Source organism: Alligator mississippiensis, chromosome 1 (genome assembly GCF_030867095.1).
Source record: "Alligator mississippiensis isolate rAllMis1 chromosome 1, rAllMis1, whole genome shotgun sequence".
Lineage (NCBI taxonomy): Eukaryota > Metazoa > Chordata > Crocodylia > Alligatoridae > Alligator > Alligator mississippiensis.
In genome coordinates, this window is record NC_081824.1 from 182,937,191 (window position 1) to 182,963,290 (window position 26,100).

Consider the following 26,100-nt stretch of genomic DNA (forward strand, 5'->3'; position numbering starts at 1 on the left):
AAAATAAGTGACCACTGCATGAATCCAGTTTTTTCTTCTTCTTCCACTATTGTTTTTTTTGTTGTTGTTTTAAAGGCTTTCCCTATTCTTATACCCTTGGGATCCAAATTAAGAAAACTGCAAAACAAATCTTTAAGGAAGTAAATACTAGAGAGGAATAAATTTATATTTACCATAACTTCTTGGAGGCTGGCTCAATCTCTGTAATTCTTGATATGGTACCACCTATCATTTTATGGCAGTATGATAATATTTAGCAGTAAATAAGAACAGGGGATAATCAGTGTACAGTTCTACAAAAGACTGTGAACTTGTGTTATGGATGACTAAATTATTAATGTTTCAGGGGTGTAGGTTGTAGCCATGTTGTTCTAAGGACATAGGCAGACAAGGTTCTTTGGGTAAATCTGATATCTTTTTATTAGACCAACTTAAACAGTTGGAAAAATTCTTCTTTACAAACTTTCAGGTACAAGTACCCTTTGTCAGGCTGAGGAAGCATCTGTAGTTGGTGTCTGCTCTTCCTGGACGGAAGAAGCTAGAGGCTGGTATGCATGAAAGAAAGGCAGTCAGTGAAGATGTGAACCGAGGAGCCAGCGGGCGAGAAACAGACCGGGGGGGGGGGGATAAGGGAGGGGGCAGGAGAGGGATGAATGTAGCTGGTAAATCGTTGAGAGGTAACTGGGGAGTCAGATGTTAGGCAGGTTATAATGTGTTATAAATCCAATGTCTATATTTAGTCCATGATTTTTTGTATCCAGTAGGTTGATGAAGTGAAGTTTGCAGGCTCATCTGTGAAAGGTGTTTTGTAAATTTCCTCTGAGGATTTGACCTGAGAGATTGGAGAGAAAGTGGTTTTCTTGTGAGAAATGTGCCCCCACAGGTAATTCTTCCAGTGTGCGTTCATCCCTCTGTCAAAGACAAGAATACCCAATTATCTGTGGGGTCAAAAAATCATGGACTAAATATAGACATTAGATTTATGACACATTATAACCTGCCTGACATCTGACTCCCCAGGTATCTCTCCACGATTTACCAGCAACATTCATCCCCCTCCCCCCACCTGTCTCCCACCCACTGACTCCTCAATTCACATCTTAACTGACTGCCTTTCTTGCAGGCAGACCAGGCTTTGGCTTCTTTACTATTCATTCCATCCAGGAAGAGCACACACCACTGCTGTTGCTTCCTCAGCCTGACCAAGGGTATTTGTACCCAAAAGTTTGCAAAGAACAATTTTTTCCAGCTATCTGAGTTGGTCTAAGAAAAGAGAGCAGATTTACCCAAAGAACCTTGTCTGCCTAAATTATTAATGCACACTCTTCCTTCTATGCCCGGTTTGTTATGTTGAAGAGAGGATGTTTGTTATGGATCATTTAGTATCTACTACCAGTGGCGATGTATAGACGGTGCACAGGAGTGCACGTGCAACCCCTGAGAGCACTGGTGCACCCCCTGATTGGCCGCACTTGCCACTTATGCGATGGGCGGGGTGGGGGAGGGGAGGGCAGGCGGGGACACTGGTGCCCCGCCCCTCCGGGCAAGTGCCGGCCGATCGCTGTGATTGCTGCAGTCACTTCTGGGAGTGGCTGCAGCAGTCGGCTAGCACTTGCTCTCAGAAGTGGCCACAGTGATCGCAGTGATTGGCCGTCGCGGGATCGCCCGGGGGGGACATCCTGCCCCTCAGTCCGCAGGATCGCCCTTGGGGGACTGGTCACAGGGTAGGCATGTGCCCCCCCCCCCCGACTAAGGCGGCACCAGTCGCCCATGTCTACTACCAAAATTCCTGTCTTCCTGTCACTGTAACATGTTGAAGATTTCCTTTAACGCCATAAGTGCTATTGATTAGTAATGGACTGAGAGTCTTGGAGACTACAACTAGTTACAGCACAGGGAGAAATGGTGTGGCAAAAATGTACTTGTGCTTAGAGAAGCCACCTTTGAGAGTGCAAGGCAAAGGCAGCCTCTTCCACATGCTAGGTCCCTGGTCTCTGAGATGTCAGGTCTGAGCACTGGTGCTGTCATGTAGCCACACAGTGTTAAGAGTCGCTTTGTAGTCTTTTCGCACAGTAGTTGTGCTCTAGAGGCCTGAGAGGTGACTTGAACACTAGTTAATGCAGATAGACCTGTTGTTTATGGTTACCTGTACAAGGGTTTTTTCGTAGCCCTTTAAATGGGCAGCTGGTATTGTTGTGCTCAGCTCTCAACGGTTCTTAATAAGATTACCTTGGGTGTATTATCTTCTACTGGGGTGTTGGGGGAGGAGGGGAGGTGCAAAATTAACCACCTTCCCTACACTGTGACTTTTTACCTACTCCGTAAAAGCCCATGTTACAAAGCTGCAAATTTTAGGACTCAAAATCCAAGAAATAACAAAACTAGGAGACTACCCATGCAACTTTAACTGCCTCAGCATGCATGTATGTGTGTGAGCATATATGCATGCAAGTACATGCTACTTTTTTATGCTCACGATCACATGCTTTTCTTAGAGAACATAATGCAGCATTTGACAGCACTAGGATTTTAGATTCAACAATGTAGCACTTTCTATTACTGTTCCATTTATACAGACAGCCCATGAAACTGGTTTATATATAAGTTGCAGCTTACAAGGTTGTAGAAGAAATTGCCAGGCATTTGATTTAAGAAAATATGTGAACATAAATTTTAAAGATTGTCATAAGCCATTGCTCAAGGGGAGAAAGCTAAGATTAAGCATGCAACTTCAACTTGGCAACCCAACTGTTCTCTTAACTTTTGCTAGAATTTTCTTTAGAGGATATGTGGGGACCTGTAAAAATCATGAGTTTGGCCAAAGTCACATGGATCTAAACAATACACTGGTCATTCTTTGTCCCATCATTTATAAACTCTCAGAATCTACACAAATTTGTTTTCAAGTTTCCCTGCAAGCATAAAGGCCTCAAACTTTTTAATGAAAGCTGAGATTCCTGGCTAATCACCAGAGATCCTGGTTTTCTCTGATTAAAAACAAAAAAAAAAAATCCAACATTTTCTGATTTATAAAAAACCCAAATCCACATTTTTCCATAATTAAAACATTCCAAAATTATTTTATATATAATTTTGGAATTTTTTATCAGAGAAAACCAGGAACCCTGCTAATCGCACAATATCAGTAAGTCTTTAAGAGAAACACCAAATGCTGTGAATCTCTTACATTTGCGTGAGTTGACAACACTGTGGGAGGGGACATTAAAGATGTAAATTTTTCCCAACACTGAATTTCTATTTAACTTAATGTAGTCTTGGAGTGATAAGCCATGATAGTTCAGGGAAAATGTGAGAGTTTAAACTGTGCTTTTTTTTCTCAGAGACAGGAGGAAGGGAACTTGGTACTTGAAAGTTTGTCTGTTTCTCCCCCAGCTATATGGTTAGTCCAATAAGATATCACCCACAAAAATCCTTGTCTCCTGTATTTAGCTTAATGCAATTGGTATGTCTCCTGGGCTAAGTACAGACATTCAAAAAACACAAGGAATCAATCTAAATTACTCAGTTTTCTGTAAATGGCGTAGTTTAGATCAGTAGCGAAGAGAACACAAATTTGCCCTTTGGGGAGCAAATTTTAGACCGGGTTCCACCATTCTTAAACCTGTCTGCATGTGCCAAACCTCTATTTTGTTACAGGTCTAGGCCAGATTTGTGTGCTAAACTTTTGTTCTGTTATGGGTATAGACCAGTTTTCAATCACTTATACCGGTAACAGTATAATGTCTGTACCTGACTCTGCAGCTCATGGCTCATAAACATCCAGTACAGTTCTGATCCTGTGAACAGGCATACAATAAATTGACCCCTGTGAACAATGCTACTAAGTCCCGAAGATGTTATGAGCAGAAGTGTCTGTAGGATTAGGTCCAATTATAAATAAATGCACCTGTATTGTAAAATTATTAATATAGTTAAAGGCCCTCAGTAATTTCACTAGATGTCTAGATTAGTCAAGGATCTGATTGCACCCTGCCTTAGCTTAGGACACACTATGCTGCTTTTTGTCTGTGGGTATCTATTATCAGCATGTGTGCAACGTTAACTTTCAGAAGCTTGCATCTTGGATTGTTCCATTGGCAGAACTAGCCAAAGCACTTGGTGCTGGGCACTTCACTGCCAAATAGGTACTTTTTGTCCAAGTAGCTTCATCTCTAGGCCTGTGTGTTTGTATTTAAAAAAAAAAAAGACTGCAAGGCATTTCTTAATTGGAAACGATTTTTGCTTACATTGAAATTCACCTTCAGACCAAAGTCAGGAAAATCTCAGCTTAGTAGGGAACGTTTCAGCATCATGCATTCTCCCTTCCACCTCAATTGCTCCTTTAGAAGAACATGTCTTTCATTCATTTTTCCTGCCAGCCCTGTTGCAGATTCTGAGCTTGGAGAATGTCTGCAAGTCCAGGGAAAATGGGATGTGCAACAAGTATAGTGGACTTGGGTCTCTATCTTCTGTAAAGACATGGGGATGTGGAAGATGCTATCTATCTAGAAGACACAGGGGTACTACTATCTTGGCAATAGGATTTATGGCTAAACTGTTATAACAATGGCTTGATTCATTATGTGAGAAACATCATTTTGATCAGTCAAGGTTTTATTTCTTTTTTCTTGTTTTCCTGTCACCAACCACCTCCAGTTTGTAAACCTGTGACAAAACTTGACTGTCTGAGTTACTATTAAGTGAAATAAGTGCAGAATTATTAACAGCTCTCCTGCTGTGCCTTAAGACTGTATAATCTCTAGCATTACCAAACATCAAGGAAAAATGGATTGGCTCCCCAAGATAATTTTTAAGAGATTCTTATTTGCTGCATTTTTCTCTGAGAAGTATGTTATTTCCCTTCTACACTTTCTAATAACCGCAATAGACTAAATATTATTAAATGTAAGCTCAATATTCTCAATTAAGACCCATCTCTATGCAGGGGGTCGGACTCGATGATCTACTGAGGTCCCTTCCGACCCTAACATCTATGACTCTCTCAGAGACACATCATTAACCTCCCCCCCTCCCCCCCCCCAAAATGTAGTAAGACTTGTAATAAAATCATGAGGACTGGAGCTACCAGTCCTCATATCTGAGCTACCACTTCTTAGTGGCTGTTGGTAATTGGTAACCATTGTGCATGCTAGAATTAGTTAATACTTTGAACATATCAAATACTTTGTTAGCCCAATAACAATCAAGGTAGACAGGTTGGGATCCAAGGAAGAAATAACAGTTAGAGTGATCTAAAATGTTTGTTTCAAATCAATGCAGCAGAGCTTTCTAAAATCTTCAGGATTTGTTGAGTTATCTTCTTTTCAATTCACGGAGAGGGAGAAGGGATGATTCTGATTAAAGATGTCTATAATAAAAAGAAACAAATGTCACCCTTTGCCTTTGCAAGAATTATGCACATGAATTCATTTTTTTTAAATGCCTCAGGGAATTTGGAAAAAAGAGGATTAGACTAACTTCTGTCATGTTAGCTGAATTCAATATTTTAGTCAGTGTATTATCCTAAAGTGTGAAATTAGCCCTTATATAAGCAATGGGCCAATACTGTTATAAAACAAAAGCTATTGTTAAAGCAATTGACCTAGACTGAGTTGAGGACACCTTGTCACTGGTCTGAAAAATGTGATATTTCAGCATTTGGTCTCTGCAAAGATCTCGTAAATGCTGTCTATTCTAGATATTGAACCTGAGGTTTTGAGCCTTCAATTACATTTAAGAGTCCCCTGGTTTATTTTGACACCAGAAATACTTTGAAATTATCTTTTTAACCCAGAGCAAAGATTAGAATTTACACTTCCCCAATCTTACCTATGAAATAGGGAGCATAGAAAGGAAGATGGGAATGACAACAGACAAAGCTAGTCCACAACCTTGGGCAGTTTCAACTCCTTGTTGATATAGGATACTGAAGAAGCAAAGCATGGCTACTTCTATCCAAAAGTGTCTCCTATCTTATTGGTCATGGACTTGGCAATGGTGAGTCATGTATCTATGATTCAAAGTGTGATTATTGCTACTTTTGAAAGCTAGGATGGATACTAACATTTTGGAAGCATTCTAGGCAAGAAACTCCTAGCCCAGAATTATGTGCAGCATAATTTTAAACCATCTCCTCATGTTCTTCTGTCTGTAGGCAACCTAGTGCTACAGTCCTGTCCTGGGGCTGGAAGTGTGAGGGTCCTTATTTTATAGCTCTTGCTGCATTTGAGGACCAAAGCAGAGACTGAAAGAGCTGACATCAGATAAAGCTTGGTAGTAAAGTGGTGCTGGGCCAAGACTAAGAAATGCACTCTCATTAGAGACCAGTGACAACAGACCTACCACCTTTTAGATCTAAATGCAGAACACTGTTTTGACTTGGGTCCCTTTGATTATGTTCTCTTCAGACATGTGCCCAGTGACATGGTGAGGTTCCTGGGAAGGAAGAATTATATGTTAGGTTCTCAGACACTAAAGTTCTTTGGCTGAGGGAACACACTTAAGAAGCTAGATAGTGTGCTACTCTCTCTTCACCCATAACTGGAGAGTGATGGTTTTTGCTGCTAACGCTCAGAAGTGATGCTAAGGTTCAATTAGACATCAGTAGGCTCCAGTTTTAACATTGCAATAAGGGTAGCTTGTCAGTCTGAACTATTGGTTCAAGCTGCCTGCTTACTTTCATTTAGGCCAGAAATAATTTTACAGCAGGTCACATTAAAAAGGCATTCTTTATTTTTGTTTCACTGAGTTGTATTATGTGCTCTGAGATCTATGGCAGAGCTATAAAGAGCTATATAAGAGCTAAATATTATTTACTACAGTAGATGATAGAAACTCTTCACTTAAAATAAATACAAACTCTAAGCTGTATAGAAATGAAGAGGGGTTCTGCAGGGAGTACAGGTATGCCTATCAATGGTCAGTGGCTTAGTTTCCCTGTGTTTGAAGCTGGTAGAATTGTTACAGAGGAAGCAGCAGTTCAGATGATTGTTATTGTCTTGTGAAGAAGCAAATTACAGTATGTTCCATAGCACTTAGAGCAAAGTTATCCTTAAGAAAACTTTGTCCTTAAAAGGTAACTTGAATAAGTGGAGAGATGAGCTGTGAAAGAGTGACTTTCACTAAAACATACTACTTAAGCAGAAAATATACAATCTTACCCTTTTGGGATTACAAATATCTGAAACCATCCACGGTGATTTTTTTTATTTATTTTTTTTACTTTACAAATGTGCTGAGCTGGTGCCCTTTGCATTGCCTTAATGCTCACGTTATCCAACACATGATTGCACCAGCTGCTGATTGTCTCAATGTGAAGGCTGTTTTGAAGGGCAAATGGGCAAATTGCTTTAGATATAAATATGGGGATGGTTAGTTATAGGAGAGAATCAACAATACATTTAAAAAGTGGACCGCTCAGTACTTCATGCAACTTGTTTCCTAAGTCTTGTCTTACTCTGTAAAGCTGACAGAGGCTCTGCTCTAAATGAAATTTTTGTGGTATCCTTATTTCATTAAAATAGAAAAAGTAGTTTTATTTTTTTTTGACATTTTGTATATGGCTTAACATTCCTAGTTGACTTTTATTTTTTTTAATACTGTTTGCACTGGGAGTGTTTCACAGTAGAAGTATGTACTCCTTTGGGGTTTACTTTGACATTTCCAATGATTATTTAATTAGACTTAATGTTAGTTTAAGTCCCCATGGAAAGCATGCTTTTCCTGTGAGAAGTTGTGATGTGTCTAAATTTGCGTTTCTGCTATAAATGCCCACTCCCAGGGGATGATGTTTTAAAACCAAGCCTCATTTGCCTCTGTATATTTATCAAAATAGCATGGGGTTTATTCTGTTCCTTATGACGTTTTATGGAAATCACTTAAGAATAACCTAAAATGAATAGGTTAGAAGAAACTGTCATCCATTCTGCTGGTGTGGGGGTCTTTCCTCCTCCATGGCGTTTTCTTATAAAATCCACTCTCCCACAGCATGTAAGGGTTTTTCAGCTTCAAGATGACTATACTTGTCTTTAAATAGTCTGCCAGCTCCCATGTTGTAGAGAATGGAAAGGTGATCGGGGAAGGTGCCAATACAAAAACAGTGATGTCTCTTATAAAGTACTGTGGCCATTCTGTTTTTGGGATTGGATGAGCACCTTTAAATGGACTTTAACATTTAGGTAATTTGATACTCTGGGAAAAATCAATATTAAGGGACCAGTCTGGGTCCAAAATTTAGGACTGGGGGAAAATAAGTAATATGCAGTTGAACATCTGTAATGCCATATACATGAAACACAAAAAGAAGACATATTAGAAGGCTTTCAGGATCAGCTAAGTTAGACAAAAGGAGAGGTAAAGAACCTTCTGGCCCTCTGCTCCTAGAACAGGGGTCTGTAGTTGTGTGCCACATGACTAGTAGGAAACATGGGACCTCCTGGAAGCTAAATAGAAGTTTTTCTAACTCCTATGACCAGCAGCTAGAAAACCAAAGGTAAGGGGAAATTCTAGTGTGCATTTTTTTGGAGAAGACTATTTTGGTTGGGAGAAGATGCATCATTTCCCTTCCCTGCTGGGAAAATGGGAAAGTTTGCCACATACTGTTCATCTTTGTTTTTGCTCCTGTCTTGAGGAATGGGATGCACAACTAATGTTGGCTGCTTGGCCTTTTGTTTGGGCCCTCCTAGCTGGTGAACTGGCTCCCTGCTCCTATGGTTGAAACAAAGGTTCTCCTATAAGGAGGAAAGCATATTGACTGATACTACCTCCACAGGGAGAGTAAAAGGGGTGAAATAGATGTTAGTGATGAGAAGAGGAATTTGAAGAACAGATGCTACAGTTCCAGTTGTAGGGAGCAGCATGGGGAAAGCCATGACTGAGATAATGGGGCAGAAAGTGTAGCTGGATAACAGAAACTGAGGAGGAGAGTAAGAAAAGATGACGTAGTCAGGAGTGGAGCTGTGCAAGCCATTCAAAGTGAAAATGAAGTGAGAAACCTCTCTGTATTGGCACTACCCAATGAAGGGACTTGAGGTCATGAGCGATGGCATGACCAGAGAGGAAGGAATGGAACTCTATTCCAGAAGTTGTATGTTGGATGAATGAAGAAGGAAAGGTATGGGAAAGAAAGCTACATTCTTGGCAGTAAAGGAGTATAAAATCTACCTGTGTAGGTAAGGCCGGGGAGGCCAGAGAACTGATCAAAGTAGATCAGTGTGAGAGGATGGATGGTATAAATTTGGTACCTGATGCGAGGACTGGGTAGGAATTTAGAAATGCAGCATGGGAGGTAGGAAGCAACTGGTTTTGAAACAATGTCAGCTGGGTGCTATCCATTACACTTAAAAACCGATGGGGACCTCAAAGCTATCCTGTCAAAGAGGTGCTTTCAGCTCTTCCTAACCTACTTTAGGCCAGCGTTTATTTGTAATCCAACCTCCCTTGATAGATGTGGGGGGGAAAAAAACCCTGACCTTGGGAGTTCTCTGGAATGTGCAGTTTTGCCTTTTTCTTTTTCAATACAGTGAAGTTATCACCTTGGCAGCTTGATTAGAGGGAAGGACTAGATTAGATTGAGTGGATCAAGGTGGCAGCTGTTCTCTGTAAGCTATGTTTACTTATCCTTTTTTTAATTTTTAAAAAAACTTAATCTTTCCTGGCCAGTCTGACACTTATGCAGTTCATGGAAGGGCAGAAAACCTGCTAAAGGCTGTTTTGAACCTGCTGCAGGCAGACCTTGGTAGGTGAGAAAAATACTTGTGGGACTAGAGAGCTAACCTATCCAATTTGTTAGTAACCAATGTAAAAACAAGCACGGATAGAGGAGCCTACATCACTCACGGCTTTCTTCTGTCCCCCAAACACTGGGCAGAGTTCACAGGCAAATATGATACAGTGAAGTATATAGAAGGGATGGCAAATGAGGTAAAGAATTCCGCTCTGAAGAGCACTCGCTGCTGGACGGGGCTTCAGTAATAGGATAAACAGTAGTGCTTAAAATAAGCAGGAGTGTCAATGTAGCTATGTTCCCTGCTAAATCCTGTCTGGTGGGTTTCTCCCATCAAGAATATTGTCAGTTGGACCTAATTTTGAGCTCACTTCTACATGGAAGTGTTTTGAATTGGTGTAGGTGACAGGTTTCCCCACCAGCTTCTGCTACAGCCTCACGGGAACAGGTGTTCTGTGAGCCTGGAGCCATATCATGAAGTGTTGTCCCTTCCTTGCTTGAGCTCAGTGATTCTCAACCAGGGTGCCACGGTGCAGGCTTAGGTCTGCAACCCTGCCCAGTTGTTCGCTTGCCCCCACTTAGCTCCTCTGCAAGGAGGTAAGCACTGTGATAAATGTGAGTTTTTGAAATTGGGTGCTGCTCAATTCCTAGAAGTTATGGAGGGGTGCCTTAATTCTAAAGAGGTTAAGAACCACTGCTCTAACCACTGAGCAGTTCCCTTGATGTCTGCTTGCTGCATTGCTGGGGAAGAAAGAAAGAGTCTGACTGTCCCATTGCCTCTTCCGTTCCCAGGATGTAAAAGCCCCAGAGATAGCAGGAGAGGAGTTTGTTTGGCTCTACCTCAAACCCAGGAAGCAACCAAGCAAGGGCTGCCCTCCCTATGACTGCACAGAAGAGGTGAAGGGAGAGGAATATGAGAACAAATGTCCCTTTACATCTCTCAGACTTTGTCCTGGCACTGGCTGCTCTCTCCCTCCCTTCCATAGCAGCCCCTTACCAGCTGCTCAGGTGGGAATCAGAAGGTCTGCCTCTGCTGGGGATGCTAGAGTACAGCAAAGGGTGTAGACTGAGATGGGGAACTGACCTCTATATTGACCGTGTCCCCTTACCTGTTTGTTTGTTTTTTTTAATATTTGTACCTCAAACTGAAAAGGTTGTGTCCGTAACACAAGCGTTCTGTTCAAGCCGTGAATTAAACTGTGTTAGCAATAGCTGTAATTAAGCATGATGTCTTGCTCCTCAGCTGTGAAGATTAAGGTTGGCCCAGTACAGTTTGAAGAGAGGGCTAGGACAAAAGTAAATAGTGCCACTGTTGACAACATTGGGGTACAGTGAAGGCTTCTGTACACTGCCTCTGTCACCACTCTCCTTACTCTATCCACCTTACAGTGCCTTTCTCTTGGATGATTCTGGCACTGAACTGTTTTGTGCCAGCAGTAGGCCTGTGCAAAGCGGCAAGTATTCAATTCTGATTTGGTGGGACAGTGATTCAATTTGGTGATTTGAATCATTGTCCTGATTCCATTTGTCCGATTCGGATCCGAAGATTCAGTGCCGATTTAGAGATTCGGTCTTAGACTAAACAGGCAGCAGACCTTAACCACGCTGGATACAGCTGCCTACAGCTGGTAAGTCTGTTGCGGTGGGCAGAGTGGGGAGGGAAGGGGCGTGGGGGGTGGGGGGCAGATCAATGCCCCCACAACGAGGGAGGGATTGGGGCTGGGGCTGGAGCTGGGAAAGCTGCCCAGCTGGGGAGGAGGGCTCCTGCCACTGTGCCACTGGTCCAGGAGGGCATGGGAGTAGGCATGTGCCCCTGAATCTGTGCAGGGTGAGGTGAGTTTGGCTGCGCTCTGGACTGGCAGTGGAAGGCACTGGGAGCAGGGGCTCTGCCCTGCTGCCACTTGTCCAGCCGGGGCGGGAGGGCGCAGGATGTAGGCATGGCAGCACTGGGAGCAGGGGCTATGCCCTGCTGCCGCTTGTCCAGCTGGGGCAGGGGTAGGAGGCATAATGCAGGTGCAGGTCTCTCCAGGCAGAAGGCACTGGGAGAAAGGGCTATGCTCTCCCGCTGCTCGCCCAGCTGGGGCAGGGAGGCATGGGATGGTGCCACTGCGCTGCCTCCCCAAGGCTCCTGGACAAGCTGCAGCTTCACCCTGCTGTGCCCTGGCTGGGCAAGCAGTGGCAAGGCATGGTGGTGGGCACATGCACCTGGATTGGGGAGGGGCCAGCAGCAAGGGCTATGGGGAATTTTAGGGTGGCTGCAACCCCCCATAGCCCCCACTCCACTGCACTCTGTGGGATGGGCGGAGCCAGGACTACACTCTGGGCTGTGGCTGGGGCGCCCTGAGCGCAGCCCTGGCTCCATGCGCCCAGCCCTGCAGAGCACAGCCCAGTGGTGGATGGCTGGGGCTAGCCTCCCAGAGCGCCGCCTGGCCCAGCCCACCCCGCACAGATCTGGGGGCACATGCCCACTCCCATGCCCTCCTGGACTGGCAGCACGTGGCAGCACACAGTGGCGGGAGCCCCCCTCCCCAGCTGGGCAGCTTGTCCCAGCCCCAATCCCTCCCTCACTGTGGGGGCATTGATCTGCCCCATGCCATGCCCCTTCTCCCCTCTGCCCACCACCACAGACTTACCAGCTGGAGGCAGTTGTGTCCAGCGTCCTCGAGTACTGCTGCCTGTTTAGTCTATGGCCGAGTCTCCGAATCTGTGCTGAATCTGTCCGATTCAATTTGGATCTTTAATGGGTCTGTCTCCCAATTCAGATTCGGAGACTCAGCCACTGAATCAGACTGAATCTCCTCGAATTGAACCAGCTACCAAAGCTTCACACATCCCTAGCCAGCAGTACATTGAAAAGTGGTAGGAAAGGCAGCATTAGCATGTTTCTAAAACTGTATGTGGCAATGGTGGATAAAGCTGGCCCTGTAGCCTGGATCTGGTCTGGACTGCTTGAATCTGTCATGCCAGCTCCAGCTGTATCAGGTTTTGTAGGATCAAAGGCTTCAATGGGGTGGAGGGGAATCCTTCCAACTTCGAGCCTTCAGGGCAGTGAAGATTCTACCTGGTTTATGTGTAGGAAGTTTCAGCTGTGTTGTCTTCCTTGTTTTGCAGTTGGACAGTAGAGCGTCAGCCCTAAATTCTGATGAGACTTTAGCAGTGAAATAGTTAATAATGATATTTAATCATCTTAATGGATGGGGTGGGGAGAGAAGCTGTGAGCACCCTAAAGCAAGAAATGCAGCTTGATGAATGAATGAGACTAAAATGGCTGGTCTGCTGGGGTGGGGGGAAATAATTTGTTAATTTCCCTTGCATAAATGCTCTTACTAGTTTAAGGCCTCACATGTATTATAGGTTTCTGCTGATGCAGCTAAGATGGGAAGAGACATGAAGTGGCATACTCCCCAAATCTCATAGCTGGACCAGCAACCCTTCCCTCCTCTAATGTAGACAAAGCAGAACTACTGGCAAAAGTACACTTCTGTCAAATGCCTTGTTTTAGCTGGGGGAAAGAAGAGGAGCTGGAAAAAGCTGTTCACATGAAATAGCTTTGTCAGTGTAAGTTGCATCTACACTAGAAGCATTTTTCTTGTATGGTGGACTGGTGTTCCTGTACTGATAAAGCACTCTAATGTAGACCTGATCTAAGTGATTAAAATTAATTGAACTTCATTTGGTTTGTTAGCTAATTAAGCTCAATCCATTTTAGCCAGTGTTAAACCAATTTTAGAGAGGTCAGCACATGGGATTTGACTCAATTTAGTGAAATTAGGGTACTTGCTGTGTGTAGAACAAGCCAATGAGAAAAAGAAGGAAATGAAAACCAGAACTGAGAGGAAGTACAGTGGTTATGAAGATGAGCGTGTTTTTTCCATTGATGCTATATGTAGCAACAGAGCACTTAACTACATTTAGTTCACATGTAGTTGTTATTTGTTACACCATGGAGCTCATATTGTATCCTTGCTTTATTATACAGACCTCAAGGGGCACTGTGGACAATTCTTGGCATCTGGGTTTGGTCCTTTCCAGGCTGAAGCTAGTAAGCAGTCCTAAACCCATGTACCTTTATTAAAAATAGAACTCAGCCCATCTGACCCTGATCATGGAAAGTTTTGAGAAGTGAAGGTATGTTGATACAGCAGAATGTAATGCCATGAGGAGATATCTGAGCTAGCTCAGGTAACAGCAGCAGTATAGACACACTGATGCAGTGTTTCACCAGGACTAGCCTTGATGAGAGGATCAGTATGTCCCCTTTGCTAAACTCAAATAATTATGCTTTTGGTTCCCAAGCAAGTTCCTAGCACTGCATTGTGCTCTGTAGAAATATCCCATGTCATAGCACTGTGAATGACTTTTGGAAAAGCTTTTCTGATTCAGTTCTTGGGACAGGAGAAGATTAAAGCTTTTCCACACAGGTTTGGGAACATGTTGATATTGGTGGGATTTCAGCTATAGTGTAGACAGACCAAAATAAGCAGCACAATATCTGTCCTACAACGTTAATATATTTTATATTTTAAGTCCATTTGACTTAACCTTGAGGCATTTTACACTTTGAATCAACTTGACATACAGTCATCTACTCAGTAATAATAACACAGAAGCAGTTTAATTGTTGTCTTAGTGGAAAAATACATGAGGCTGTCATCAGCTGTTGCTTCTGGCAGTGCTTTCTGCACTAATGTAAATAAATGAGGTCACACATTTAAAGGAACAGCCTGTACTTGCACAAATCCAAAGCATCCTCTTAAAACAATCTGTACATATTCATTTACATTTCTTATTGCTTCTCTGGTGCCCAAGAAGTCACCAACTTGAATTTGATAAATTAGAGATTGCAAGAGTTGCATCTATATGCTGGATTTGGTGCGCTGGTACCTGAATGAAGGCTTCCATTTAGCTGTTAAATGAGATTTTTATCATTAAGCCTTTAGCTAAGTAATCTTTTCATTTCTTGATACCCTACAATTCCATTTCAAGCAGAACTGCTAAGTTAGATCAGGAAAGGAAATATAAACAACATATGCATGAAATTTTGTCTCATAATTTAGTAGGATGAACGGACTGAGGCATCTATCGGATAGTTTTGAAGGAAATGTAAAAGGTCTGTCTGTCACTAGGGGATTGCATGTTCCATCTAATTGTGGATAGCATGTCATCAGTCTGTCTTGTATCAAAATATGTTCCTATTCGTAAATTCACCAGGAACATGCAGTACCTATTAAACTTAAAGATATGCAGCCGCTATGGATCAGCAACAAATATTTGTTCGTCTATATTATTTTGACAGAGAGCACAGGTACAAAGTGGCGACAGCTGCCAAATACTAACCAGTTAAGGCAGGTTCCATAGCATTTTCCGCAGAGCATTTTCCTTCTTCAGTCTCAAGGTGCTTCTACCAGCAAAAGCATTACAGAGCTTCGACTAAAATCAGATCAACATATATCCACCATATTGTGCATGTCTGCTCCATGTAATGCTGATCCTGCCCTGGTGATGACAGCAGCTGATCTAGACCCACTCAATGTGCGTATCATACCTACAACTCAGACCATAATGCTTTTTCTAATTGAAAAGCTTCTCTGGCTCCTATCTCCTTTGATCTACCTGTACCTGTTGTTGTTCTGCCACTGAAAGGATCCTCAGTGGATGGTTCAGAAAGTGGAAACTGGTATTCACCTGTTGTCCAGAAACAGCTTTGTGGTGATGAGAGCAGCATTTTGATAAACGTTTAAAGAGGAGGATCTTCCTTGTGAAACACTGAAGAAACTCATTGGCACAGCTGGAGGGCAGGGTGCTGACTTGATGTGAGTCACACCATTTAGCTCTATAAAAATTTTGAAATACTTAAGAGACAATTTGAGTTTTGTTGACTTACTAGCTGTTCTGGCACAGTTAGTAGAGTAGAACGTGTCAGGCAGCTTCTGGAGAATACATCAGATGTAGTGATAACTGCACAGATATCTCTGGCTGCTTGCATCAATGACTACTAAGAATACTGTGGCTTCTGAATTGTCTTGCTATACGGAATACAGGCTGGGCTGTCTGTCATGAAGTGTCACTTGCTTGATTCCAGTCTTCATAAAAAAGTAGCTTGGGTTTCCTGAGATACTGAGCATCTGAAGATCCTGTTGACTTCAGGTGGATGTTGGAGTGCTCAGCTACTTAGAAACAGAAGTGTATGCATTTTCTTACACAATCCCACATATATATTTGTATGAAGTGGTTGCATCAGATTATGATAAAGTGGAATTATAGCCTTCATCACATGCGGTAAGTATGTACAATATGATTGTCCAACGCGGTGTTTGCAGCTATGAAATATTGTATTTACTTGAATTCAAGATGACTTTGAATTTAAAATGACCCCCAATAATTAAATTCTATACATGGAAACATATAAATATAATTTCCACGTACAGAATCTAATTAGTGGAGGGTTGTTTTAAATCCCTCCCACCCCACCCCACCCTATAGCTATGGTGGGGAAAAACAGTGGCAGGGGAGAAGGGCCAAGCCTATGCCCTTTGCTCCCCTGCCCCTTGCCCCCCTAATGCCTGTACCTGTCCCCCCTCTCCCTCCCCGCCATGTGCCTCCCTGCTGTCTGCCCCTTGGTGCCTGTGCCTACCCCCTGCTGTCTGCCCCCTTTCTCCCATGCCTGTGCCTATCTAATCAGTGAGGAGCTGGAAAAGGAGCTGTAGTACACTGTGTGTCCCACTGGAAAGGATAACAAGTGTTGGGCATCTAAGATGACATCAACATATTTGGCAATCCCAACTGCATGCTTCCTGGCAGCTCTGCTGGAACATTGGGGTTGCCCTGAATGTCCTGCTCCTAGCCATCAGGTGCTGCTGTGGCAGGAATTTCAGACAATGAAGTTGTCATTGATCCTCTACTATCTGCTTCTACCTGCTGGATCCACACCAACATAGAGCAGGAGGAAGAGGTGGCCCTAACAGCTGCTGGCTGACCCAGAATGTCCCTACCAGCAAGGAAGGTCAGGGGATCAGAAGGAGGGAACACAACTTGGTGGGTAGGGAATGAGGGTAGAGTGGGAAGTCTTCTCCAGAACTCCCTTGTAGCTCTTCACCACATCTCACACCTTCCCTCTGTTCCATCATCCTAGTATCCACCACTTGCATTAACAGCCCTGCTTTTGAACAGTAAAGGCAATGGGCTTCTGCCTCAACCTACATCTACTTTAAAAACGAAAGGAAATGTCACGTACAAACCCTTAGAGCATTTTTCAGTTGTGTTAAGATTCCATGTTCTTTGGAATCATGATTGGAAAGGGCCTACCATGTTTTAGCTGCTATTGCTAAATGCTCTTTTTAATCAATTACTTGTCTATACTGACCCCGAAACCTGAAAATAGAGAATTGCTAATGAGATGGGATTTCAGGTTGGGTTATAATCCAGTTGGTGTAACCACTTGTGCGACTTGCATCCTTTTGGCCAAGGTAGCTTGCAACCAGGGTGCTCTGGCACCCTGGGGTACTTTTAAGGATGCCGTGGGGTGCCTCAAGATATTAAGAATGATAATTGTACAAACACCTACACCTTGATTCACAGGGTAAACCCAGAGATTTCAAATAAGAATCCATATTGTCAAAAACATTCTGACCTGTTGTGGTTTTTCTGAGTTCTTTATTCTGAGTTACTTTAGTAGTCGTAGTAGTAAAAAAAAGAATTAAAGTTAAGAGATGGCATTTTCTGAGGGGTGCCTTGAGTCTAACAAGGTTAAGACCCACTGTCTTACATGGATTAAGAAGGATTTGAATCCAACCTAAGGGTGGAAAGTTTAGATGCAAATATTTGGTTTCAAACCCATGATTCTCTTGTCTAGTGCCTTCCCTCCCAATCTTTTCTAGAACTGAAAGGTTTAGAACAGAATAGTGATTCTTGCTCTATCTTTACCTTTAGTTTAGAGATTTAGGGACTTCAAGACCTCACCTGTCCTGGATTGTTTCAGGAGAACAATGTAGAGTTTGGTGGTTAGAGCACGGTCCTGGGAGATGTGGGTTTGGCATCAGCTCTTTTTCCAGTATCTATATTCCTGGATTCCTCTCTGGAAGCCAGGTACCTAAATGCTAAGCATTGGGGTATCTAACTTTTAGGTACATAAATCTTATGGATCTGATCCAAAGCCTACATAACTGTATGCTTGGGCTTCTATATTTTAAAACTTTCCTCAGTAGAGAATTACAAAAGTGTTTTCTGAGCATTAAGTAGACAAATAGCTTTTTAAAAAAAGCAATAACCTTAGCAGGATGATGACACGTTAAATATTTATTTTGGCTAGCACAGCTCTTTCTCATAAACTTTGCATATTTTTTGCTCTGAAATTTTATTTTTCATTGGCTCACATTTATCTAAGTGCATTTGAATCTAAACATGCTGATTGTTTCAAAATATGGTACGTTGCTCCGTATGGCTTTAGTAAAACATAAACATATAATCTTACAAGCAGACAGAAGAGAGAGCATTGTATCTCTCTCTCTGCTAGGCAAAAGCAGGCCTGAGCCACCTGTTAGCATTACATCATTGGCTCTCAAGAACACAGTTGTACCAAAGGCCTTAAACAAAGTAGTTCTTCTTGTATTGTTTGCACTCAAAGAGCTGATGTCATGCCAGCTGATGTCATTGTATGTCTTTGTGTAATTGCTATGGAAACCAGGCAGGTGGGGAGCCTGAAGCTGATGTAATTATGAATGAGGTGTAGAAAGAAGTTAAAAAAAAAAAAAAGCCTACGTCTGCTTCTTGGTCTAGTGTTTTGTTCAGCTATCCTCTTGAAGAAAAAAAAAAGTACTGCTTTAAAATCCTAAATTATAACTGGAGGCAGAGGGAAAGGACAGTTGAAAAAAAATATTTCCCCACCCCTTTATTTAATTTCCTAAATATTAACGCATTTTGTTGAATATTTCCAACTAATCTAGGCAGAAAAAGTGGGGCTGTTTGCTGTGGGTTAAGCAAGCTCCTTAGTTGTGGTAGTTATGAGAATATGCTTGCAAAAAAAATTGTGCTATTTCCCAGCGTGAAATATTAAGGGATTACATCCTTCTCTGTCTGTTGACTTTTCCCTAGTGAAAATGTTATGCTATATAGGTGCCCTGTGGGGCTGCCCTTCTCTGAGTAAATCAGCAGTGGTCTCAAATAGATAAAGTTGAAAGACTTCCATAAGTCTTTCAGCAAAATGTTTAATTTGCTGGGTGCTACTTTTTAAAGCAATTTTTAAAATGATTACAATAACGTTTTGTTTAGTGAACTACTTCCTTGTTCTTACCCCACAATACTCAGATTCCTGCTGTGTCATAGTGATGGTGTACTGATGTTGTAGGAGCACATGTACCAATTTGCATGCTTCTGTCAGTGCTGGCCTTGTCTACGCCAGGAAAAATCGGTGCATGAATTGCAATAGCTGCTAGCAAAAGTACAACTGCATTTGGTGTTGCAACAAGGGATGTGCTAGTAATGAGGGGAATTTAGCACCTCTACTACTCTTCCATAAAAGCTTGCTTTGATGAGATCTAGCCTCAATTGTAGCATAATGTTGAACAAATCTATGCAAAGACCTACAAGTAATAAGTTCTTCGGAGCCCCCAACTGAAACCTCTACTCAATCTCTCTCTCTCTTCTTACCAGGTGGACTCAGCAGTTTTAAACAGAACCATGAAAACCTCTGTGATAACTCCCTCCAACTTCAAGAATGCCCAGAAGGAGGAGGAGCATCGGCAGTGGCAGCCACACTACCTCAGTCCATCCCTACCACCCCAGACATAGAGAATGCTGAGCTGACCCCCATCTTACCCTTCCTCTTCCTTGGCAATGAGCATGATGCTCAGGACTTGGAAAAGATGCAGAGGATGAACATAGGATACATAATCAATGTTACCACCCATCTCCCCCTCTATCATTATGAGAAAGGCATGTTCAACTACAAGCGGCTGCCAGCCACTGACAGCAACAAGCAGAATCTAAGGCAGTACTTTGAAGAGGCTTTTGAATTCATAGGTAACCAATTTTTGTCTGGTGATTATCCTTGTTATACTTGTTTAAACATCTTCAATGAATTTAGTGCAGAGCTAATGTCCCAGAAGGCTCATTAAAGCCTGCTAAACTTTTTTTGGTTGTCAGAAATGCTGAGAGGTTGTAGCTTCCACTGACTCTAGTACTATGGTACAAAGTCCTTCTTAGTTATATATACTTGTATATTACTCATCACCGAAATGCAGGCACCTCTGACTTGGCAATGAAGCACCTGCTTGGGTATATCTTCACTTCAGTGTTAGCTCAGATTTTTTACCCAGACATTGCCATAATTAGGGACCTACTTAAATATTGGTTTTGTGGTTTTTGCAAAGCCACCAAAAATGGCAGTTTCTATGATCACTTTGAAAAACAGCATTGGCTGTGATTTCCCATGGAATTGACCTAAAACATGCATACCAGAATACAAAGAGAGCACAGCAATCACTGCAGCCATAAAGCACATCATTTGAGTGAGAGCTACTGAGAGGCTGAGCTAGTAACACAGAATAAGTGAAGATGCCAGTCTAGAAAGTGAAAGTTTTTCAGCACCAGTCATTGGCGAGGGGTGGGGCCATCAGGGCCCCTCTGCCAATCATCAGTGAGGGGTGGGGCTGCCACAAAACCCATGAAATCAGGTCTGCACACTGCAAGCAGGCCACAAAAAACCCTTGATCTCACTGCAATTTAAGTAGGCTCCAAGTCATAATGTCTCTCCTTGCCCACACACAAACCTTGAAGTTTAGCAGAGCTTTCAGCTCAGGATAGCTGGCATAGTTTAGAGATGTGTCAGAGCCCAGTTGCCGCTTTCACTTAGACTTTCACTTAGACTACTTTACAGTAGGGACACAGGCTAAATCACTTGAGTAGTGAGTCTCACAGTTCTTTTTACAGTGCCTTAAAGGACAGACACGCTCTCCCACAATTTCCTGGACAAGAATCACAGAGCATATTAGCTTATTACAGCACAAGGAACCATGGGTTATACCCCCAGAAATCTGAGTGAAATATACAGGGTAGCACAGTACCACTATGGCTTTTTTGTGTGGCTAGGCTGATCTTGGTACCGATCGCTTGGACTAACTTCAGTAGGAGCAATTAGATTGGCTAAGGTGCCCCCCTGCACTAAGACCTGCTTCTCAGAAGTGCCAGACACCTACCATTTACATTATCTGTATTGGTGTTTGGGTGTTCAGCACCTCTGACATTCATTCTCACATTGGCTTTACTGGGGCTCTGCCATTGTTGGCACAGTGTTGGTATCCAGTGTCAGGATGTATTCCACTGAAACCACTTAAATATGCCTTGCGTCATGGCAATACTAATGCTAGTGGAGAATTTCTCATCAACTCTGTATTCCAACTGTACTGCTTTAATTAAGATGAAAGTGTAGCTGCATCAAAAGGCTCAAAGAATGGTTACATCATTATAAGCAATATAAATAAATAGGTGGAATGTAATTAGCTGTGATGGAATTCTTTTAGTAAAAGCTTCTCTAACAGCTTTTCCCATAGATGCTCAGGATCACTACCCCTTCCCTCCCCTTCACCAAACAATAGTGGGTTATGCATTCAATAGGCTAATTTGCCAAGTCTTTTTCCCGTTTTACTAGCTGAAGCTCAGGTAGACCAGTCATAAAAGTAGTGTAGTGAGGATACTGAAACATAGCTGTCTCTGTGTGCATGGCTGCACAGCACAGCAATAAGCCAGAACTGGTCATACATGACAAATTACTGTCTTGTGCTCTTCTTCACTAAATTGGCTTCTCTGAGATTTGATTACAGTATGAGTGGGAAAGCTAAGTTGGCTTCTTTGGCAAGAGTGAGGGGAGGTACTCCCCTCACTCATTTGAGCATGAGAGAAGAAGAAAGCTTTGTTTTTATCCCTTTGAATTAGAAGAGAAGCTGGGTCAAGATAGTATGCAAAATCTATATCAGAAGTGTTTATATGCACTCACATTCTTGAGGGGGAAAAGTTCTGTCTTCATCATCCATATGACCTCTGAGGTTTATAACTTAATCCAAGGGCAGAAGGAAACTTGAATGCCTCGTGCCGGAAGGGCAATGATGTGCTGGAGTCTAGTTTCTTTTTTTCTTTGGTGCTCTGTCTTTCAAAAATGTTCATGTATGGATTGTATGGTAGTGTGGCACATTGAGGTAGTTTCTGGAACTGGCCTCTCTCCAAATTCTGTGTGCTTTGCTATTCTACTTAACATTAAGAGTCAAAGTTTCTTTATCACTGATATTTTTTCCTTTGTAAAACACTTTATTGAGAAGGAATATTGGCTAGTGTTTTGTATTGTGCTCAAACCGGATATAATTACTTAGAGCAAATAATTTCTAACTACTGCTGTAAGTGATTAAAAATATGGCTGGGCACTGGAGAAGTTGAAACATAGCTGTCCTGTAGCAAAGAGCAAGGAGCCAGAATTTCTATGTTCTTTCACTGCCTTGGCCAGACTTTTTGAGCAACACAAATGAGTTATTTACCTTATCTAAAACTTCCCCTTATGCCTAATGGACATAAAGCTGCTTTTTTAGAGAGATTGCAAAGCACATCTTTAGTTAAAATTCATTTAAAATGTGAATTGGTAGAAATCTTTCCCAGAATAATATTGTTAAACATATAACAATTAATAATGAATGTCTTGCAACTCCCTCTCTTGAATGACAGTAGCCACTCGAAGTTTAGACTAGAAGTTTAACCTCTGGGCCTAGCCAGTTGTGCCAAAGATACAAACTGAACAACAGATATGTTACTTCCCACTTTTGGGCCTTGACCAAAGACCAGGCTATTTCCTCAATGACTATTCCCTTGAAGCTCCCACGATATAACCATTGCAACCTTGTGCCTCTGGAAGCGTAAATTAGATAAGACATAGACTTAAATAAATATGAAACTCTGGCTGGCCAAAATGAAATTCAGAAAGTATGGTGTGGTATGGCATCATTTTTACTCCAATTTACATTCTGTTATTATTTTAAATCTCTGGCTTTTGTAGCTGAGAAATTAGATTTTTCGCTGATAAATCTTTTTCAGTTTATTGTACGTTGCATTAAGACTTTTTTCTTTAATTTTAAAAGCGAAATAAAATAAAAAAATCCCCCCCGATGGAACCACCTTTCTAGCAAACACGTTACTTCTGTCTTTCTGTTTCTGTTTCCAGAGGAAGCTCACCAGTGTGGAAAAGGCCTCCTCATTCATTGCCAAGCCGGCGTGTCCCGCTCTGCCACCATAGTCATAGCGTACTTAATGAAGCACACACGGATGACCATGACAGATGCCTATAAATTTGTCAAAGGCAAACGACCAATCATTTCTCCCAACCTTAACTTTATGGGGCAGCTACTGGAATTTGAGGAAGATCTAAATAATGGAGTTACACCACGAATTCTTACACCAAAGTTGATTGGGGTAGAGACTGTAGTGTGACAGTGAAGCTAAGAAGAGGCATTTAATAAAGAGATTATCGTATTCTTCACTTGATTTGGGAGTTGGGGGAGTGGGTTGGGTTTTTTCTTTTTAGCTTCTGGGTTCCTTTTTTTTTTTTTTTTTGGGTTGCAAACTTTGTGAATAAAAACCTTTTTTGTAAAGAAAGGTTTTTAAACAAGTCCAAGAACTTCACTACACAGGATGGAATGCCAATGAGATTCCCTTCCCAGAAACTGACATAGCAGGGAGGCTTCACAACAAAACAATTTTTAAATCAATACAACAGGAAAAAACAAAACCCTGGGCTTTTCCCCCCCCCCTTCCTTTTTTCAGCTACTTGTAGAGTTTATGGCTAAGTAGTCTGTGCAGGTTCATAGACTGAAGAAAGCTACATTTAAGACAAAGTACAAACAGCCAAAACAAAGCAGAAAAGACTGTCAGTGAAATGTGGGCCTTGATTCTGCAAAGGGTTTGCTAATGATCACAAAACAAAATGCTCACTGGTGGAAACGAGATCAAAGCAGCTTAAAAAGTCTGCAAGCCACTTTTCACGCTCCTGGCAGAAACTAAAGGAAAAAAAACTTTTATTTGGCGTGTTTCATGTTCTGGTTCTATTTTTCTATTTTTGGGTGCAAGGGGTTTTAACAGCAAGGGACTTTGACCATTCTATGCCATATGCCTTCACTGGCTTCTTGTGCAATAATAATTTGGGGTTTATTTTGAGTGTGCAAAACAATTAGAGCTGGCTGCCCAATAATAATAATAATAGACAAGAAATAATTTTTAAAGTCTAATAGTGCAACAGTGGCCAGCTTGTTCAGAAGGAATAAATGAAAGCATTTTTTTTTCCTTTTTATGATTTGATTCTGGTTCCAGTGCCATAAACCTTGTTACATGTGTATATCAGAATGTACAAAAATCAAGAACAAGCAAAGTTTATTTAAGATATTTTTTCGCACAAGATATTGGTGTGTTTCAGTTGTCTATGTAAAAAAAAAAAATTTGATTATAAAAATGAAAATTCTTTTGGAAAACGTGTGTCCTTTTTATTTCTTTAATAATTTTCTGTTTGCTTTCTGTGGGATGGGTTGTTTGCTTTTGCAGTTTTATTTGGATAAAACAGGTATCCCTAACTTTATCTTTTCTTCTTTTAAGTGTTCTCTTCCTAACTTCTACTGGTGGTATGTACTTTATTTATTTTTCCCTCTTGTTCTTCGCTCTCTTCAACCATTTTTTATCTTAAGACTCCTTCAAATTCTAAGCAGTCTGACTGAACTAAACTATCAGTGAGGACCTAATGTCTTTTCAGCTTGGTAGTAAAGCACTCATTTGGAAAACTGCAGTCCCTTCAATGATTTTTCCCTGGCCCCTGTCCTCTGCAATTAGCTTATCTCCTATGTTGTATTGCCTGTTCTACAGGAACATGCTTGTCTCTTGTGTGCATTTTACTGGCCTCTAGATCCTACTCCATTTTAACAATCTTGCAATTTCAAATTCATGTCAGGATAATCCTGTATACTATTGCATATTTCCCTTCATCCTCTTCCTTTATTCGCCATGTCACTGTGTAAAGTGTGATGCATATCATAGATTCATTGTTTATTGCTGATCTTAATTAGATGGGTTCCCCCAATCCTATACTGATTCCTTTATTTTAATGATCCAACGTACCCTAGTCTATTTATGGACAGTTACCACAACAAATTTTACTTGTACGAACCTGAAATGGATAGAAAACCTTTTTGGTTGACTGTTGTGCGAAGTCTGATAGCAGTGAAGACTCCTCATAAATCAAACTTTATACGGACTGAGCTAAACTAAGACAGGCATGTCAGAAAAAAAATCATATGTATGATCACATTAGACATGTATATTTTTGTGGTTTTTTGCTTAAAATGTTGTTACTATATAAATATTTTCTTGAAATTTATCCCTTTATTAAATTATTTTTCTACTAGAATGGATTTTTTTTCCTTTTCTGTGATCAGCGTTAGTCTGCTAACTACATACTTTGCAGTGAACATTGCATATGTAGTAAAACCCTACCCTAGGAGTGGCTGCTTCTGATGACAAAATCTAGTTGCTTAAGACAGAGCATTCTACTGGAAGGGATGCAGTGTATATGTAGACACTTGTGATCATGGGTGATACTGAGGAAAGTAGGTTCCTTAGTGAAGATGGCCTTTTGCCCAGGTTTCATTAACTTCCGATCTTACTTTGTGATACTTAGTTTTTGTGGATGTTTTTTGTCTTGTTTTTTTGTGTGCGTGTTCTCAGTCAATTGCAGCTGCTGTCAAATAATACTTGGTTAGGTGCAAATCAGTTGATCTGTAAAGCTGTATATGTCTACAGCTCATTGTGAGCCAGAAAAATAGCTTCAAGGTTATTGGCTGACTGAAAATCAGCCCGTTTTACAGGTGAGCAAAGACCAAATCTCCTCAAATCATAAGCCCCCCACAAGAAAACAGATCATTCAGCCCATACAGCATGTGAACATGTAATACACCCATGGTTTTATATATTGTCTATTATGTATAGGAAACAAAGGTGTGTGAGATTTTAAGAGCCTTGTTTCATGTTGCACTTTGAGCTGCTCAAATGTTGAGCAGTGTTAGTGCTATCTTAAGTTTGGAGTAGTCCCACCTTAAGGCTAAAAGCCTTCCCCGACTATCGCTCACCTACACATCTGTGACTTGCTACTAGAGGTCTGATGAGCAGGGGCCTGACTAAGAGCTAGAGTCGAGTTGCCACTACAAGGCGGGTAAGCCAGAACAGGCCTCTATCCTTGCTCTAGGTGGTGGGAGGTGAGAGATGGGTTGAGGGGGATGGGTCAGGAACATGAAGCTGGGAGGTGGAGAGTTAATGAGATGGAGGTGGGTAATGAAATGGGTGGTAGAAAGGAAATGGGGGTG

General features: G+C 41.8%; 1 protein-coding gene across 1 annotated transcript in view; it reads left to right on the top strand.

The window, feature by feature from the left end:
• DUSP10 (dual specificity phosphatase 10) overlaps positions 1-24,222 on the top strand; it is a 33,010-nt gene extending 8,788 nt beyond the window's left edge. The window contains exons 3-4 of the mRNA XM_059717727.1: positions 19,373-19,741; positions 22,923-24,222. Coding sequence (XP_059573710.1) covers positions 19,373-19,741; positions 22,923-23,188 — 635 coding nt within the window. The 3' untranslated portion in view covers positions 23,189-24,222. The remainder of the gene's footprint in view (positions 1-19,372; positions 19,742-22,922) is intronic.
• Positions 24,223-26,100: the final 1,878 nt, after the last annotated feature.